The sequence below is a fragment of the Schistocerca gregaria genome, chromosome 10, assembly GCF_023897955.1.
Source record: "Schistocerca gregaria isolate iqSchGreg1 chromosome 10, iqSchGreg1.2, whole genome shotgun sequence".
Taxonomy (NCBI): domain Eukaryota; kingdom Metazoa; phylum Arthropoda; class Insecta; order Orthoptera; family Acrididae; genus Schistocerca; species Schistocerca gregaria.
Window position 1 is genome coordinate 124,939,936 of NC_064929.1, and position 15,773 is coordinate 124,955,708.

The 15,773-nt window shown below is 41.7% G+C and overlaps 1 protein-coding gene across 1 annotated transcript in view; it reads left to right on the forward strand.

Annotated features, from left to right (window-relative positions):
* The window catches only part of LOC126293431 (ras-related protein Rab-8A), a 246,654-nt gene that overhangs the window by 222,833 nt on the left and 8,048 nt on the right, over nucleotides 1-15,773 (forward strand). Inside the window, exon 5 of the mRNA XM_049986656.1 lies at nucleotides 655-768. Within this exon, the coding sequence (XP_049842613.1) occupies nucleotides 655-768 (114 nt within the window). The remainder of the gene's footprint in view (nucleotides 1-654; nucleotides 769-15,773) is intronic.

Consider the following 15,773-nt stretch of genomic DNA (forward strand, 5'->3'; position numbering starts at 1 on the left):
TCTCCACTGCACAGTGCCATAAGTTCCTCCTAAATTTGTGATACAAAGTAACACAACGCCCACATATGTCATACTAACAATTGTAAATCCACCTGATAATGGAGATTTAAACCCTTGAAATGTGTCATGGAAATAAATAAACAGTGACTGGTAACAGTGAAGTTGTTGTTTAATTTGATGTCAATAACACTCATGATAAAACGTAATCTAAAATGTTCACATTTAAAACAGCTGAGTGATGTATGAAGAAGACGAGTGACTCTTTTTGAAGTGTCTGGTTTACATGCATTAATAATCTAGAAGTAGTTTCCATAACCATCTGTTTGAACAGTTTTATCACTAGTCCTAAGTGACTGAATAGTTTACAGCATCAGTCAGCTGTGACTCCTTCTAGTGGGTAAAATATAACTTGACTCTTTTCACAGCCTTTAAAGTCTCATTCATGCTGGGATTTATGGAACATAATGAGTGAACAAATGATTAAACACAACTTGCTTGGTTACGCTAACTTTTGCCCCTGTTTGATTGAATGAAGGGAGATCTGCTTACGAAAGCTAGAGGTAGTATTACAGTGTTGGTCATAATGTAATAACTCTTAACTATGTTTTTGAGACCTAAACACATGAGTACTTAGTCCTCTGATTTTTTTTTCAGATTGCTGAAAACTTTGACATGCCATTTTTTGAAGTTTCATGCAAACAGAACATAAACATCGAAGAAGCATTCCTGACGTTAGCCAGGAGAATACGAGAACAGCGGGAGCGCAGGGTATGTATCTGTGTATCTCACTTCTCAAAGCTAGTGTTTTCTTTGTTCTAATATTGTATTCTGAATACGAGTGTACATGACATTACAGACCAAAATTTCAGAAATAATCAGTCAGGAATGAGAACTGAGAAAACTGTCTCTTGTCAAAATTTACTGCAGAGCCTGTAACTATATCCTACACTAGACCTCAACCCAGTCCGACTGTTCACACCTTTCTCAGGCAGTTTTCATTCGGGAGTGACCCACATCCTGCCTCTCATAGCACTATTTTTACCATCACATCTTTCTCTAACTACCAAACTTCACAGAAGTTCACCTGCATACCTAGCTGGTTGAGCACTACTTACAGAAAGGATATACTGGAGAAATAGAATGCCCACAACCTAGGTGAAAGAGCCCTGCCTTCAAAAGGCAAGTTTCTGGGTTCAAATCCAGGGGTGCCATACAGTTTTAATCTTCCGGGAAATGTCAAAATGGATGCACTCTGCTCCAGTGTGAAATATTCATTCTGAAATTATGTAACTGTTTCAATAAATTTGTACATATACAATAGCCCATGTGGTAACCAATGTGTTACTGTAACACACTTTGACATTCTACATAACCGTGTCTAGTGTAATGCACTTCTTAAGTGCTTAATGATTGATTATCATTCTTCAAACTAAGTATTGATCATTATTTTGAGGTAAGTTGCTTCGAAAGCCACACACATGTCTCAAATTCTAAGTTATTTCTTAGCTGATTATTTTGTCAGTGTTCTTGTTGTCTCCTGTAGGGCACGATGGTGGCTGTGGATCCTATTCGCGTATGAAGATTAACTGCTGAAAGGAGTGCGATATTCGGGTGGCTTCCAAAGATCATTAAATAAAATAAAGTTTCTGAATTTTGAAATAATTATATTCAGTAGTATTTCATACCCCGAGCTAGTAACACGAAATACACCTGTCTTCAGCAGTTCTACAAAAGCACACCATCTCCATTTACAACCAGAGTCCCACCAAGACTGTTCACAACAACAGTCGCATCACACATAAGCGAAAGACTTTATGTCTTTGAGAATAACAATCACTGGTGCATCATTAAAAAATTATTAAAATGAGTAACAAAATTTTAGGTAAAATGCTTCAACATTAATTCAGATATGCAGAATATGAATATTTCAGTATGAAATAACTAGTTTTTATGAACATGCTTTCATATGAAGTCATTTTTTACAACCTAAGATATCAATACTCTCTGGACTCTTATTGCTCCATTGGCCTGATTGCATTATGCTAGTCATGAAGTTTCCCTTTTATGCAACATTATTCTTGCGTTAAACGGCTTTTCTTCTTAACCTGGCATCAAATTTGAAAATTCTTTATCCACCTTCCCCTTTCCATCACATAACATCTGGATCACTCTCAATTCACAACTTGTAAGATTTGAAGATCAATGTTTCAACAAAAACTTAAGAACACCACCTTCAAAAATTTGATGATTTGCAAGTAATCATCATGTCCAGTTTATTTTCATATTCATCGGTAGGTGAGTGCATAGTGTAGAGATTGAGCAAATGTAAAGTCGGAGGTTCGAGTCCAACTGCAGCAACAGCATTTTGTTACTTTCATTAAAATTCGATGTTTTGTTACCAGCTGAAAATGTTGCTTGACAAATATTGAACAATGATTTTATTAATAAAAGTAACATCTTTTAATTTGAGTACAAGTGAAGAAAAATCAAAAGATGCCAACTCATGTATGCTACACACTCACTTCCCAAAGCATGCGAAAAGCAGCTGAATATTTTTTTTTTTTAATGAAAGCATTCTGAAATCATCTTATCTGTTTGGTTTTTTTGAGAATTGTTTAGTGCCAGTACTGATTTAGTGAACTGATTTCCGGGCATTGACCTTCAAATGCCATATGCTAGTGAGATGCCCATCCGCCAACCAAATCCCCATATCCTCTGTGAGGGAGGGACACACTGTTCCAAAAGTTAGGAGTGTTTTTTTCTTTCTTTTTTTGTCTTCCTGTTTTAACTGTTTCTGTCAACAGTACCGGCAGCTGTGCCACTTAAAGGCAAGCACTGGCTATCCTTCCTTGTCTCTTTACAATTTTAAAAGTTTTCTCTGGTTTCTGATTTGAATTTTCAATTTTATATAGGTAATTATATTCCCGTAACTTGCTAAATTAACATTCTATGCCTGTGCACCTCAAGTAAACAAAGTGTTTATTGGGCACAAGTGAACATTAAGAATATTAAGCAAAGTAGATAATTCTACATTTTTCAGGTTTTTAAGGATCCTGGATTTGTTACACTTGCTTTCCAATACATTTAGTCCTTAATAGTTTTTGTTGCTGATAATAAAAAATCAATCTCTGCAAAACTGTGATATACACAGAGACAATACAAGACTTGAGAATAATTTTGATGTAGACTTTGCTTCTTTGTCCAGGGTTTGGAATGGAGTTCTCCATTCTGGTGGCAAGATGTTCAACAAGCTCCTGTCTAAAATAAAGCAAGAAATTGGGAGACCCTAGAAGTTCAAAAGAAAATTATAAATGTGCCTCAGTAATGTTTACAAATTATCTGGTTAGATTAGGGATTGAAAAATTCTGTTAGACATGTGGAAAGCAGCAATGTTCATTGTGAATCTGCATGACAGGTAATAATGTGATATAAATAGGACTCACTATTTACTGATATAAAACATTTTCTCAGGAAAGTATCTTTGCAATCATTCATGAACAAAGGCGGTCTTCACAGGCAGAAGTACATAACGAAATTGCAGCAGTGTTGGTTTCACACTTGAAGAAAGTGTGTACCAGTAAATAATATATTATATAGTTGATGTGACTTACCAAACAGAAGCGCTGACAGGTCGATAGGTACACGATAGATACACAAAAACACAAACATACACACAAAATTCATGCTTTCGCAACCAACGGTTGCTTCTTCAGGAAAGAGGGAAGGAGAGGGAAAGACGAAAGGATGTGGGTTTTAAGGGAGAGGGTAAGGAGTCATTCCAATCCCGGGAGCAGGAAGACTTACCTTAAGGGGAGAAAAGGACAGGTACACACACACACACACACACACACACACACACACACACACACACACACACACACACACACACATATATATATATATATATATATCCATCTGCACATACACAGACACAAGCAGACATTTGTAAAGGCAAAGAGTTTAGGCAGAGATGTCAGTCGAGGCGGAAGTACACAGGCAAAGATGTTGTTGAAAGACAGTTGAGGTATGAGAGGCGGCAAATTGAAATTAGTGGAGGTTGAGGCCTGGCGGATAACGAGAAGAGTGGATATACTGAAGGGCAAGTTCCCATCTCCGGAGTTCTGACAGGTTGGTGTTAGTGGGAAGTATCCATAACCCAGACGGTGTAACAATGTGCCAAGATGTGCTGACCGAGCACCAAGCCATTTTTAGCCACAGGGTGATCCTCATTACCAACAAACACTGTCTGCCTGTGTCCATTCATGTGAATGGACAGTTTTTTGCTGGTCATTCCCACATAGAAAGCTTCACAGTGTAGGCAGGTCAGTTGGTAAATCACGTGGGTGCTTTCACACGTGGCTCTGCCTTTGATCGTGTACACCTTCCGGGTTACAGGACTGGAGTAGGTGGTGATGGGAGGGTGCATAGGACAGGTTTCACACCGGGGGCATTTACAAGGGTAGGAGCCAGAGGGTAGGGAAGGTGGTTTGGGGATTTCATAGGAATGAACTAAGAGGTTACGAAGGTTAGGTGGATGGCGGAAAGACGCTCTTGGTGGAGTGGGGAGGATTTCGTGAAGGATTGATCTCATTTCAGGGCAGGATTTGAGGAAGTCGTATCCCTGCAGGAGAGCCACATTCAGAGTTTGATCCAGTCCCGAAAAGTATCCTGTCACAAGTGGGGCACTTTTGTGGTTCTTCTGTGGGAGGTTCTGGGTTTGAGGGGATGAGGAAGTGGCTCTGGTTATTTGCTTCTGTACCAGGTCAGGAGGGTAGTTGCGGGATGCGAAAGCTGTTTTCAGGTTGTTGGTGTAATGGTTCAGGGATTCAGGACTGGAGCAGATTCGTTTGCACGAAGGCCTAGGCTGTAGGGAAGGGACCGTTTGATATGGAATGGGTGGCAGCTGTCATAGTGGAGGTACTGTTGCTTGTTGGTGGGTTTGATGTGGACGGATGTGTGAAGCTGGCCATTGGACAGATGGAGGTCAACGTCAAGGAAAGTGGCATGGGATTTGGAGAAGGACCAGGTGAATCTGATGGAACCAAAGGAGTTGAGGTTGGAGAGGAAATTCAGGAGTTGTTCTTCACTGTGAGTCCAGATCATGAAGATGTCGTCAATAAATCTGTACCAAAATTTGTGTTTGCAGGCTTGGGTAACCAAGAAGGCTTCCTCTAAGCAACCCATAAATAGGTTGGCATACGAGGGGGCCATCCTGGTACCCATGGCTGTTCCCTTTAATTGTTGGTATGTCTGGCCTTCAAAAGTGAAGAAGTTGTGGGTCAGGATGAAGCTGGCTAAGGTGACGAGGAAAGAGGTTTTAGGTAGGGTGGCAGGTGATCTGCGTGAAAGGAAGTGTTCCATTGCAGTGAGGCCCTGGACGTGTGGGATATTTGTGTATAGGCATCAATAGTTACAAGGATGGTTTCCGGGGGTAACAGACTGGATAAGGATTCCAGGCGTTCAAGAAAGTGTTTGGTGTCTTTGATGAAGGATGGGAGACTGCATGTAATGGGTTGAAGGTGTTGATCTACGTAGGCAGAGATACGTTCTGTGGGGGCTTGGTAACCAGCTACAATGGGGCGGCCGGGATGTTTGGGTTTGTGAATTTTAGGAAGTAGGTAGAAGGTAGGAGTGCGAGGTGTCGGTGGGGTCAGGAGTTTGATGGAGTCAGGTGAAAGTTTTTGTAGGGGGCCTAAGGTTCTGAGGATTCCTTGAAGCTCCGCCTGGACATCAGGAATGGGATTACCTTGGCAAACTTTGTATGTAGAATTGTCTGAAAGCTGACGCAGTCCCTCAGTCACATACTCCCGACGATCAAGCACCACGGTCGTGGAACCCTTGTCAGCCGGAAGAATGATTATGGATCGGTCAGCTTTCAGATCACAGATAGCCTGGGCTTCGGCTGTGGTGATGTTGGGAGTTGGATTAAGGTTTTTCAAGAAAGATTGAGAGGCAAGGCTGGAAGTGAGAAATTGCTGGAAGGTTTGGAGAGGGTGATTTTGAGGAAGAGGAGGTGGGTCCCACTGTGATGGAGGACGGAACTGTTCCAGGCAGGGTTCAATTTGGATAGTGTCTTGGGGAGTTGGATCATTAGGAGTGGGATCAGGATTATTTTTCTTCGTGGCAAAGTGATATTTCCAGCAGAGACTACGAGTGTAGGACAGTAAATCTTTGACAAGGGCAGTTTGGTTGAACCTGGGAGTGGGGCTGAAGGTGAGGCTTTTGGATAGGACAGAGGTTTCGGATTGGGAGAGAGGTTTGGAGGAAAGGTTAACTACTGAATTGGGGTGTTTTGGTTCCAGATTGTGTTGACTAGAATTTTGAGGTGTTGGGGGGAGTGGAGCTGGAAGTGGGAGATTGAGTAGATGGGAGAGACTGGGTCTGTGTGCAATGAGAGGAGGTTGAGGTTTCTTGGAAAGGTTGTGGAGGGTGAGTGAGTTGCCTTTCCGGAGGTGGGAAACCAGGAGATTGGATAGTTTTTTGAGATGGAGGGTGGCATGCTGTTCTAATTTGCGGTTGGCCTGTAGGAAGATGCTATGAACAGCCGGTGTGGATGTGGGAGAGGAAAGATTGAGGACTTTGATTTGGGATAGGAGTTGATGGGTGTGTTCATTGGCCAAGTCGATGTATAGTTGAAGGATTACCAAGCGGGAAAGCGCTGGTAGACAGGCACAATAAATAAAACACACAAACAATCACACAAAATATCTAGCTTTCGCAACCGACGGTTGCTTCTTCAGGAAAGAGGGAAGGAGACGGAAAGACGAAAGGATGTGGTTTTAAGGGAGAGGGTAAGGAGTCATTCCAATCCCGGGAGCGGAAAGACTTACCTTAGGGGGGAAAAAAGGACAGGTGTACACTCACACACACACACATATCCATCCGCACATACACAGACACACGCAGACATTTGTAAAGGCAAACAGTGCCTCACAATCCTTCTACATTTACCCCACCCTCAAAATCTCATATCTACCCTTACTATAGAATCAAGAACCTAAATAGACCCAAAACACAGTCATGAACCTTTCACCCACAAGCCTTAGTTCCACAGAAGTATCAGTCCTTTACAAAGGCCTTACCTTTTGCCCCACTCCAAAATTCAATAACGCTGATCTTTTAAAGACTTTGTCTCCTTCTCCAAGTCCTTACAGTGAAAACACTTTTTTGTGACCAACGCTACCAATCAGGCTCCACCCAAAACCAATGTTGAATGCTGCCTGACTCAGTTCACTCCTCCATCAAACTGTGATACACCCCCACTGCCTCAGTATCACCCCCTGTTAATCTTCCAGAACTTATTAACCTCAAACCTTGCCTCACCATCATTCTCTAAATCCCTCAACATGCAATCTAACCTTACATCTGCAGAACCACAATCCACCACCTAAAAACTGATCCCGACCTTATAATCCTACCTGCTGATAAAGGCTCCACCACTGTCATTCTGAACTGTAGTCATTATCTGGTGGAAGAACTCCACCAGGTGTAAGATACGTCAACCTACAAAGCCTGCCACAGTGACCTCATTCCAGAAATCCAATAGAATTGCCAGTCTCTCCTCAAATCCTTAGGCCCATCCCAGACCCTCTCCCCTGGGCCTCTCTCTCTCCTAACCCCTACCACTCCCCACCTCCTAACATCCATAATCCATCTATCTAGGATGCCCCATTGTGGCTGGCTACTGGGCCACCATCAAGAGAATCTCTATTCTCATAGTCTTCAGCCTATTACACACAACCTTCCCTCCTTCCTTTACCACACACCACACTGCTCATCACTACTGACGCAATCTCTCTTTACACTAACATCCCTAATGCCCATGACCTTGCCACTATTGAACACCACCTTTCCCAACACTTGACGGATTCCAAACCTACAGCATCCATCATGGCTACTGTGACCAACTACATCTTCACCCACAATTACTTCACCTATGAAGGCATCACCTACAAACTAATATGTGGTACATCAATGGGAATCCACATGGCTCCATCCTGTGCCAACCTATTTGTGGGCCATCTAGATGAATCCTACCTAACCATCCAGAATCCTAAACCCCTCACCTGGTTCAGGTTCATTAATGACATCGTGATCTGGATCAAAGGTGAGGACATCCTATTTACATTCATCCAGAACCTCAACACCTCCTCCTCCATTTGCTTCACCTGGTCATCCTCAACCCAACGAGCCACCTTCCTTGATGTTGACCTCCACCTCAAAGATGGCTACATCAGTACCTCCATCCATACCAAACCTACCAAGCACCAGCAGTACCTCCATTTTGACAGCTGCCTCTCATTCCGTACTGAGAAGTCCCTTTGATCATCCTAGTCACCTGTGGCCGTCACACCTGTAGTAATGAGCAGTCCCTCTCCAAATACACTGAGACCCCCACTGAGCCTTCACAGACCAAAATTACCCTCCCTACCTTGTACAAAAACAGATCTCCCATGCTATATTGCTCCAGTCACCCACCATCTCTCAGTGTCTGTCTGTCCAGCCACAAAGAAGCACTCCACTTATGTCTCAGTACGACTCAAATCTGGAGCAACTGAATCACATTCTGCACCAGGATTTCGACTACCTCTCATGTCCTAAAATGTGGGATGTCCTGCCCACTGTCTTCCCCACCCCTCCCACAGTGGTATTCCACAGCCCACCGAACCTACACACTATCCTCATTCATCCCTACTCTACACTACTCACAACCCCTTGCCTCATGGCTCATATCCCTGTGATGTTCCTAGACCTGTCGCATATATCCTCCCACAATCACCTACTCCAGTCTGGTCAGAACCCTCACCTATCCCATCAAAGACAGTCCTGCCTGTGAAAGTAGTCATATGATCTGCAAGTTAATATGCAAACAGTGCTGCGTTCTATGTGCCCTAACAACTGACAAGCTGTCTGTCCACATGAATGGCCAGCAAGAAACGGTGTCTGAGAAACAACAGAGAGAAGTCTTCCGAAGTAAGAGTGATTTCAGGTGTGCCGCAGGAGAATGTTGTAGGACCGTTGCTAATCACAATATACATAAATGACCTTGTGGATAACATCGGAAGTTCACAGAGGCTTTTTGCGGATGATGCTGTGGTATATCTAGAAAATTGTACTGAAATGCAGGAGGATCAGCAACGAATTCACGAATGGTGCAGGCAATGGCAATTGAATCTCACTGTAGACAAATGTAATGTGCTGCGAATACATAGAAAGAAAGATCCTTTATCATTTAGCTACAATACAGCAGGTCAGCAACTGGAAGCAGTTACTTCCATAAATTATCTGGCAGTACGCATTAGGAGTGATTTAAAATGGAATGATCATCTAAAGTTGATCGTCAGTAAAGCAGATGCCAGACTGAGATTCATTGGAAGAATCCTAAGGAAATGCAATCCAAAAACAAAGGAAGTAGGTTACAGTACACTTGTCTGCCCACTGCTTGAATATTGCTCGGCAGTGTGGGATCCTTACCAGATAGGCTTGATAGAAGAGATAGAGAAGATCCAGTGGAGAGCAGCGTGCTTCATTACAGGATCATTTAGTAATTGCAAAAGCATTACGGAAATGATAGATAAACTCCAGTGGAAGACTTTGCTGGAGAGACGCTCAGTAGCTCGGTATGGGCTTTTGTTGAAGTTTGAAGAACATACGTTCACCGAGGAGTCAAGCAGTGTATTGTTTCCTCCTACGTATATCTCGTAAAGAAACCATGAGGATAAAATCAGAGAGATTAGGCGTACCGACAATCTTTCCATGAACAATATGAGACTGGAACAGAAGGGAGAACCGATAGAGGTACTCAAGGTACCCTCCGCCACACACCGTCAGGTGGCTTGCAGAGTATATATGTATATGTAGATGTAGATGAGAGGACCCAGTCGCTGAACACACTGCCCGATACAACATTCTTCATTTTAATGACTGCTTTACAGCCTACCCCATCTGGATCCTATCCACCAACACCAGCTTTTCTGAATTGTTCAGGTGGGACCTCTCCATGCAATGTATCCTGCATTCCTGTAACCCTCCTGGCCTCAACATTTGTTAGCCACTGTCCTTCAGTCACCTGTTCCCTCCCCTGTTCCCACTCCAGCATTACACAGCCATCAATTCCACCAACACACTGACAGTCTTTTTACTTCTCTCCTTTTCACTTCCCCTCCATCTAACCTCCCGACTGACTGTCTGTGACCCAACATTTCCACTATATGATGGGTAACAATCAATTCTTTTCATGATATTGTCACTTGAGGTGAACTGTAATTTTCACTTCTAGGAGACACGAGTTGATACAAAAATGGTTCAAATGACTCTGAGCACTCACCTAGAACTTCGAACTACTAATACCTAACTAACCTAAGAACATCACACACATCCATGCCCGAAGTAGGATTCGAACCTGCGACCGTAGCGGTCGCGCGGCTCCAGATTCTAGTGCCTACATCCACATGGCCACCCCGGCCAGCTGAGTTGATACAGATTTCTTTCCTATTTCCACTAAAGTTTGGCAAAGAGTGCTGTAGAAGGGCTCAATTTTTCTGTATCAGTGTTTGACAAATTGCTAGGAAGGAAGAAAATTTACCATTTAAAATTCTGTCAAGAATTTTATCATTACGAGGGTCACTCCAAAAGAAATGGACACTCATTTTTTTTAATCCCTCTTTTATTCTACATGTTTGAAAGTTTTACTGTGTGTAGGTACATCCTTTAGGAACAATATTTTCATTTTTTTCCACATGATTTCCATTCCTCTCAACTGCCTTATGCCACCTTGGCACCAGCACCTATATACCCACACGGTAAAATTCTGGACCAACCTGTTGGAGCCACTGTTTAGCAGTGTGCACAAGCGAGTCATCATCTTCAAACCTTGTTCCACAAAGAGTCTTTCAGTTTCCCGAAGAGATGATAGTCACATGGAACCAGGTCAGGACTGTAAGGTGGGTGTTTCAGTGTTGTCCATCCAAGTTTTGTGATCGCTTCCATGGTTTTTTGACTGACATGTGGCCATGCTTTGTTATGCAACAGCACAACATCCTGCTTTCGCCGATGTGGTTGAACACGACTCATTCGAGCTTGAAGTTTTTTCAGTGTCATCACATATGCATCACAATTTATGGTGGTTCAATTTGGCATGACATCCACAAGTATGTGTCCTTCGGAATCAAAAAACACCATAGCCATAACTTTTCCAGAAGAATGTGTGGTTTGGAATTTTTTTTTTCTTGGGTGAATTTGCATGATGCCATTCCATTGATTGCCTCTTTGTCTCTGGTAAAAAATAATGTAGCCATGTTTCATCACCTATCACATTTCTTCCAAGAAATTCATCTCCACTGTTCTCATACTGTTCCAATAGTTCGCTGCATACCGTTTTTCTTGTTTCTTTGTGAGCCACTGCCAACATCCTGGGACCCACCTGGCGCAAACCGTTTTTACGCCAACACTTTCAGTATTCTACAAATGCTTCCTTCCCCTATCCCAGCATAGAGTGACAATTTGTTCACTGTAATGCTTCTGTCAGCAGTCACAAATTCGTTAATGAGGTCTGGAATATAACTCAATACATCTAGATATAATACATTTCACCAAAAAAAATATTCCTGTACCAGTTTACTTTGGTCCCGTTTTTACTATCGTTTTATGTGTAGCAAAATGCTAAGGATTCTGGCAGAGAGAAAAATTCAAAAACTTTTTTCTGATATTGACAAAAACTTGTAACACAAATTAGAACAGAGATCAAACAAAAAAAATCACATCTACTGCTGTGGTATAATAAAAAACTGGGAAAATATTACCAGCAGTTGCGGCTACTTTGACTCACTCAGACATTTCTGTATGAAGAAGTAGTAATATAATGTTGGGACAATGTAAACTCAATGAATATCTCTAGATTTAACTTTTGGGAGCATGAGAAACAAATAAAACACGAAATTTTGAAGGCAAAGACTGGGAATATTGAACTATTTTCAGAAAGTGGTACAGTAAATATACATGCACAGTATATTTCATCAATTGACTAATTAAATTTAAAGTTGCTTGTTACACTATGGTAACTATATGCAAAAAGAATGTATCATTTGTTAATAATACTGTACAGAATAGCTATGAGCTATATTACACCGATTACTGAAGCTCTGGTACTTGAAAATAGCCCTCTCTCTCTCTCTCTCTCTCTCTCTCTCTCTCTCTCTCTCTCTCTCTTTAGTTGTGTTAGACTGATAATTCTTATCAAATCCTATCAAGGATAAAACAGTTTTCTTTCTGTTCTGATCATTTACAGGAGGACTTTGTCTTTTTCATTTCACTTTAGTCCCCTCATCTGTCACCTCAATATCAATTCCGGAATTTTCCTCTTTGTCATATAAAATGGTAGCATGTTCTCCATGTGCTAATTTATCTTTCAACATTTTGTGGTGTGGGACATCATCTTGCACATCAGAGAAACTTTCAGAATAATCATCAGATTCTATCATCACTTCAACTTTGTTTTGGATTTACATTTGGCCTGGGCCAAAGTAATTCCATATTTTGCAAACGTGTGCAACTTTTTATGTAAGTATTAAAGAGGTTGTCTACACTGAATTTGACACAAATCAAAGTTTCTTATCTCATTACCTAATAATGACATACTGCAAAATTATACTCACTTATGTGAACCCACCAGGCATAAGTTATGGAAGGTGTAAAAGCTGTTAAAATATTTATGATCAACATTTAGTCCAATGCTGCCAACACTGTATTACTTCATGGAACTCACATCCTTCTAGATAGTTCTTTGCACATTGTAAATTTGTACTGCGTTGTTTGCTCTATACTAATGATGTAATTTTAGTAAGAAAATAATTTAAAACTTTTTTTGATCAATGCACCAATGTTACCCACAAAGGACCAAAGTAACTCCAGCTAATGGCACTTTCAAATACAGTATTTTTATTATGGACAACTGAATTTCATTTACTTTGCATATTTCTTGTGATGTTTTATAAATGTTTTAATAATAATTACAAATATATGATGGCCGCTACAAAAGGAATGCACACTATTTTTTTAAAATCCATCTTTTATTCTACATGTTTGAATGTTTTACAGTGTGTAGATACATCCTTTAGGAACAATATTTTCATTTCTCCACATAATTTTCATCCCTCACAACTGCCTTATGCCATCTTGGAACCAGCACCTATATACCTTCATGCTAAAATTCTGGACCAACTTGCTGGAGCCACTGTTTGGCAGCATGCACAAGGGAGTCATCATCTTCAAACCTTGTTCCATGAAGAGAGTCTTTCAGTTTTCTGAGAGATGATAGTCACATGGAACCAGGTCAGGACTGTAAGGTGGGTGTTTCAGTGTTGTCCATCCAAGTTTTGTTATCGCTTTCATGGTTTTTTGACTGACATGTGGCCGTGCATTGTTGTGCAACAGCAAAACATCCAGCTTTTGCCGATGTAATCAAACACGACTCAGTCGAGCTTGAAGTTTCTTCAGTGTCATCACATATGCATCAGAATTTATGGTGGTTCCACTTGGCACAATGTCGACAAGCAAGAGTCCTTCGTAATCAAAAAACACTCTAGCCATAACTTTTCCAGCAGAAGGTTTGGTATTGAATATGTTTTTCTTGGGTGAATTTGCATGATGCCACTCCATGATTGCCTCTTTGCCTCTGGTGAAAAATGATGGAGTCATGTTACATCACCTGTCACAATTCTTCCAAGAAATTCACCTCCACCATTCTTGGACTGTTCCAAAAGTTCGCTGCATACCGTTTTTCTTGTTTCTTTGTGAGCCACTGTCAATATCCTGGGAACCACCCGGCACAAACTCTTAACACCAACACTTTCCGTATTCTGCAAACACTTCCTTCCCCTATCCCAATGTAGCATGACATTTATTCACTGTGATGTGTCTGTCAGCAGTCACCAATTTGTTAACTCTCTGCACATTGTCTGGAGTGTGTGCAGTACGAGGCCTGCCGCTGCGAGGACAATCCTCAATCTTGCCATGCCTGCTTTCATCATGTAACCTGCTTGCCCACCGACTAACTGTATTGCAAATGACAGCAGCATCTCCCTACACCTTTTTCAGCCTCTTGTGGATATTTCCCACTGTCTCATTTTCACAGCACAGGAATTCTATGACAGAACATTGCTTGTGACGAATGTCAAGTGTAGCAGCCATCTCGAAGAGATACTGCGATGGCGCCACTCACGAGAATAGGTTGAACTAAGTTTGAAAACAAGTGGGAAGGATGTATCTACACACTGTAAAACTTTCACACATGCAGAATGACAGCTGTAATTTTACAAAAATAGTGTGCATTTCTTTGGAGTGACCTTTGAATATATGGACTCAAACTCATAGTGCCATGACAAGGTAGGAAGTAGGCTGTCTCCTGTTTGTAAGGTCTGATGTGGGATTTGCCTTAATCCATTTAGGAAACTGTCGAAAACCCTAATTTGAGATGGCTGGACAGGAGTTCAGTGCTACTCACTGGAGGGCCTTGCTTTGTGTGGGTCATTAGGAGGTGCTGTTCTAGTAATGTACAGAAAATGAAAAGAGAACTTTGTGTAACTTATTGGAAACTGTCTGTGTTGTGTTATATTTGGCACAACACAAATTTCCAAATGATAATGGCCTATTGCAGCCACTTATTATTCTTTCAGATATAAGGCGTGAAAGTGCCTAGAAAATGTGTCCAGAAATCAGAAAAACTGATGTGGCACCGTGCTGCAATGACACTGCCCACAGTACCAGCTTAGGTATGGGAAAAGAGTCACTTCATAAAGCCTTCACAAAAATGCACATAGTTCCAACATATTTTGTTGTGGTTGGCAGGAGAGCCAACCCGTATACCTAAAGGAGGCCGAAATGCACGGGTTTTAGCTCATGCAGGCTGGCATGAGGTCTGGAACATGACAAGGGAATTAGAATTGAGAAAAACAGACGTAGCTGGTGGAATACTTCACTTTAATCCATTAATGACGAACGTTGCTCTTGATGAATCACAATATCAATAGTACGGATACTGGCGCCTTGCTAGGTCGTAGCAAATAACGTAGCTGAAGGCTATGCTAACTATCCTCTCGGCAAATGAGAGTGTAGAAGTCAGTGAACCATCGCTAGCAAAGTTGACTGTACAACTGGGGCGAGTGCTAGGAAGTCTCTCTAGACCTGCCGTGTGGCGGCGCTCGGTCTGCAATCACTGATAGTGGCGACACGCGGGTCCGACGTATACTAATGGACCGCAGCCGATTTAAAGGCTACCACTTAGCAAGTGTGGTGTCTGGCGGTGACACCACATATTTCTCTTTCACTTAAAAGTATTTGGTGAGTTATAATAAGTAGATTAAATACAGTAACCATGGTTTGGTGGAAACTGAATTTGTCTTTGAGTAGTGGCCAAACCTCCTCCTCCCCCCCCCCCCCATTCCCCGCCTCCCCCCCGAGAGCCGAGATGTCGCCAAACAATGTCAGTATTGGCACTTGAGCAAAAAAGTTTGAAGACCACCGTAGCTTTGGCTGGACAGAAAACTCGAAACAAGTACCTGTAATTGAGGTATGTGGAATTATTTACATCATAAGGACAATTTGATGGCATTACAGTTATTTCACTATTAAAAATGTTTTCCGAATTACAAAAAGAATAGATTAGACAAAGAAATGACAAAATCTGCATCAATTGTAAACGAAATATGTTAGTGTTGTATATTACACAGGTGCATTGTGTTGTATATTAAACTAGTGTACCATGTTGTATAGTAAAC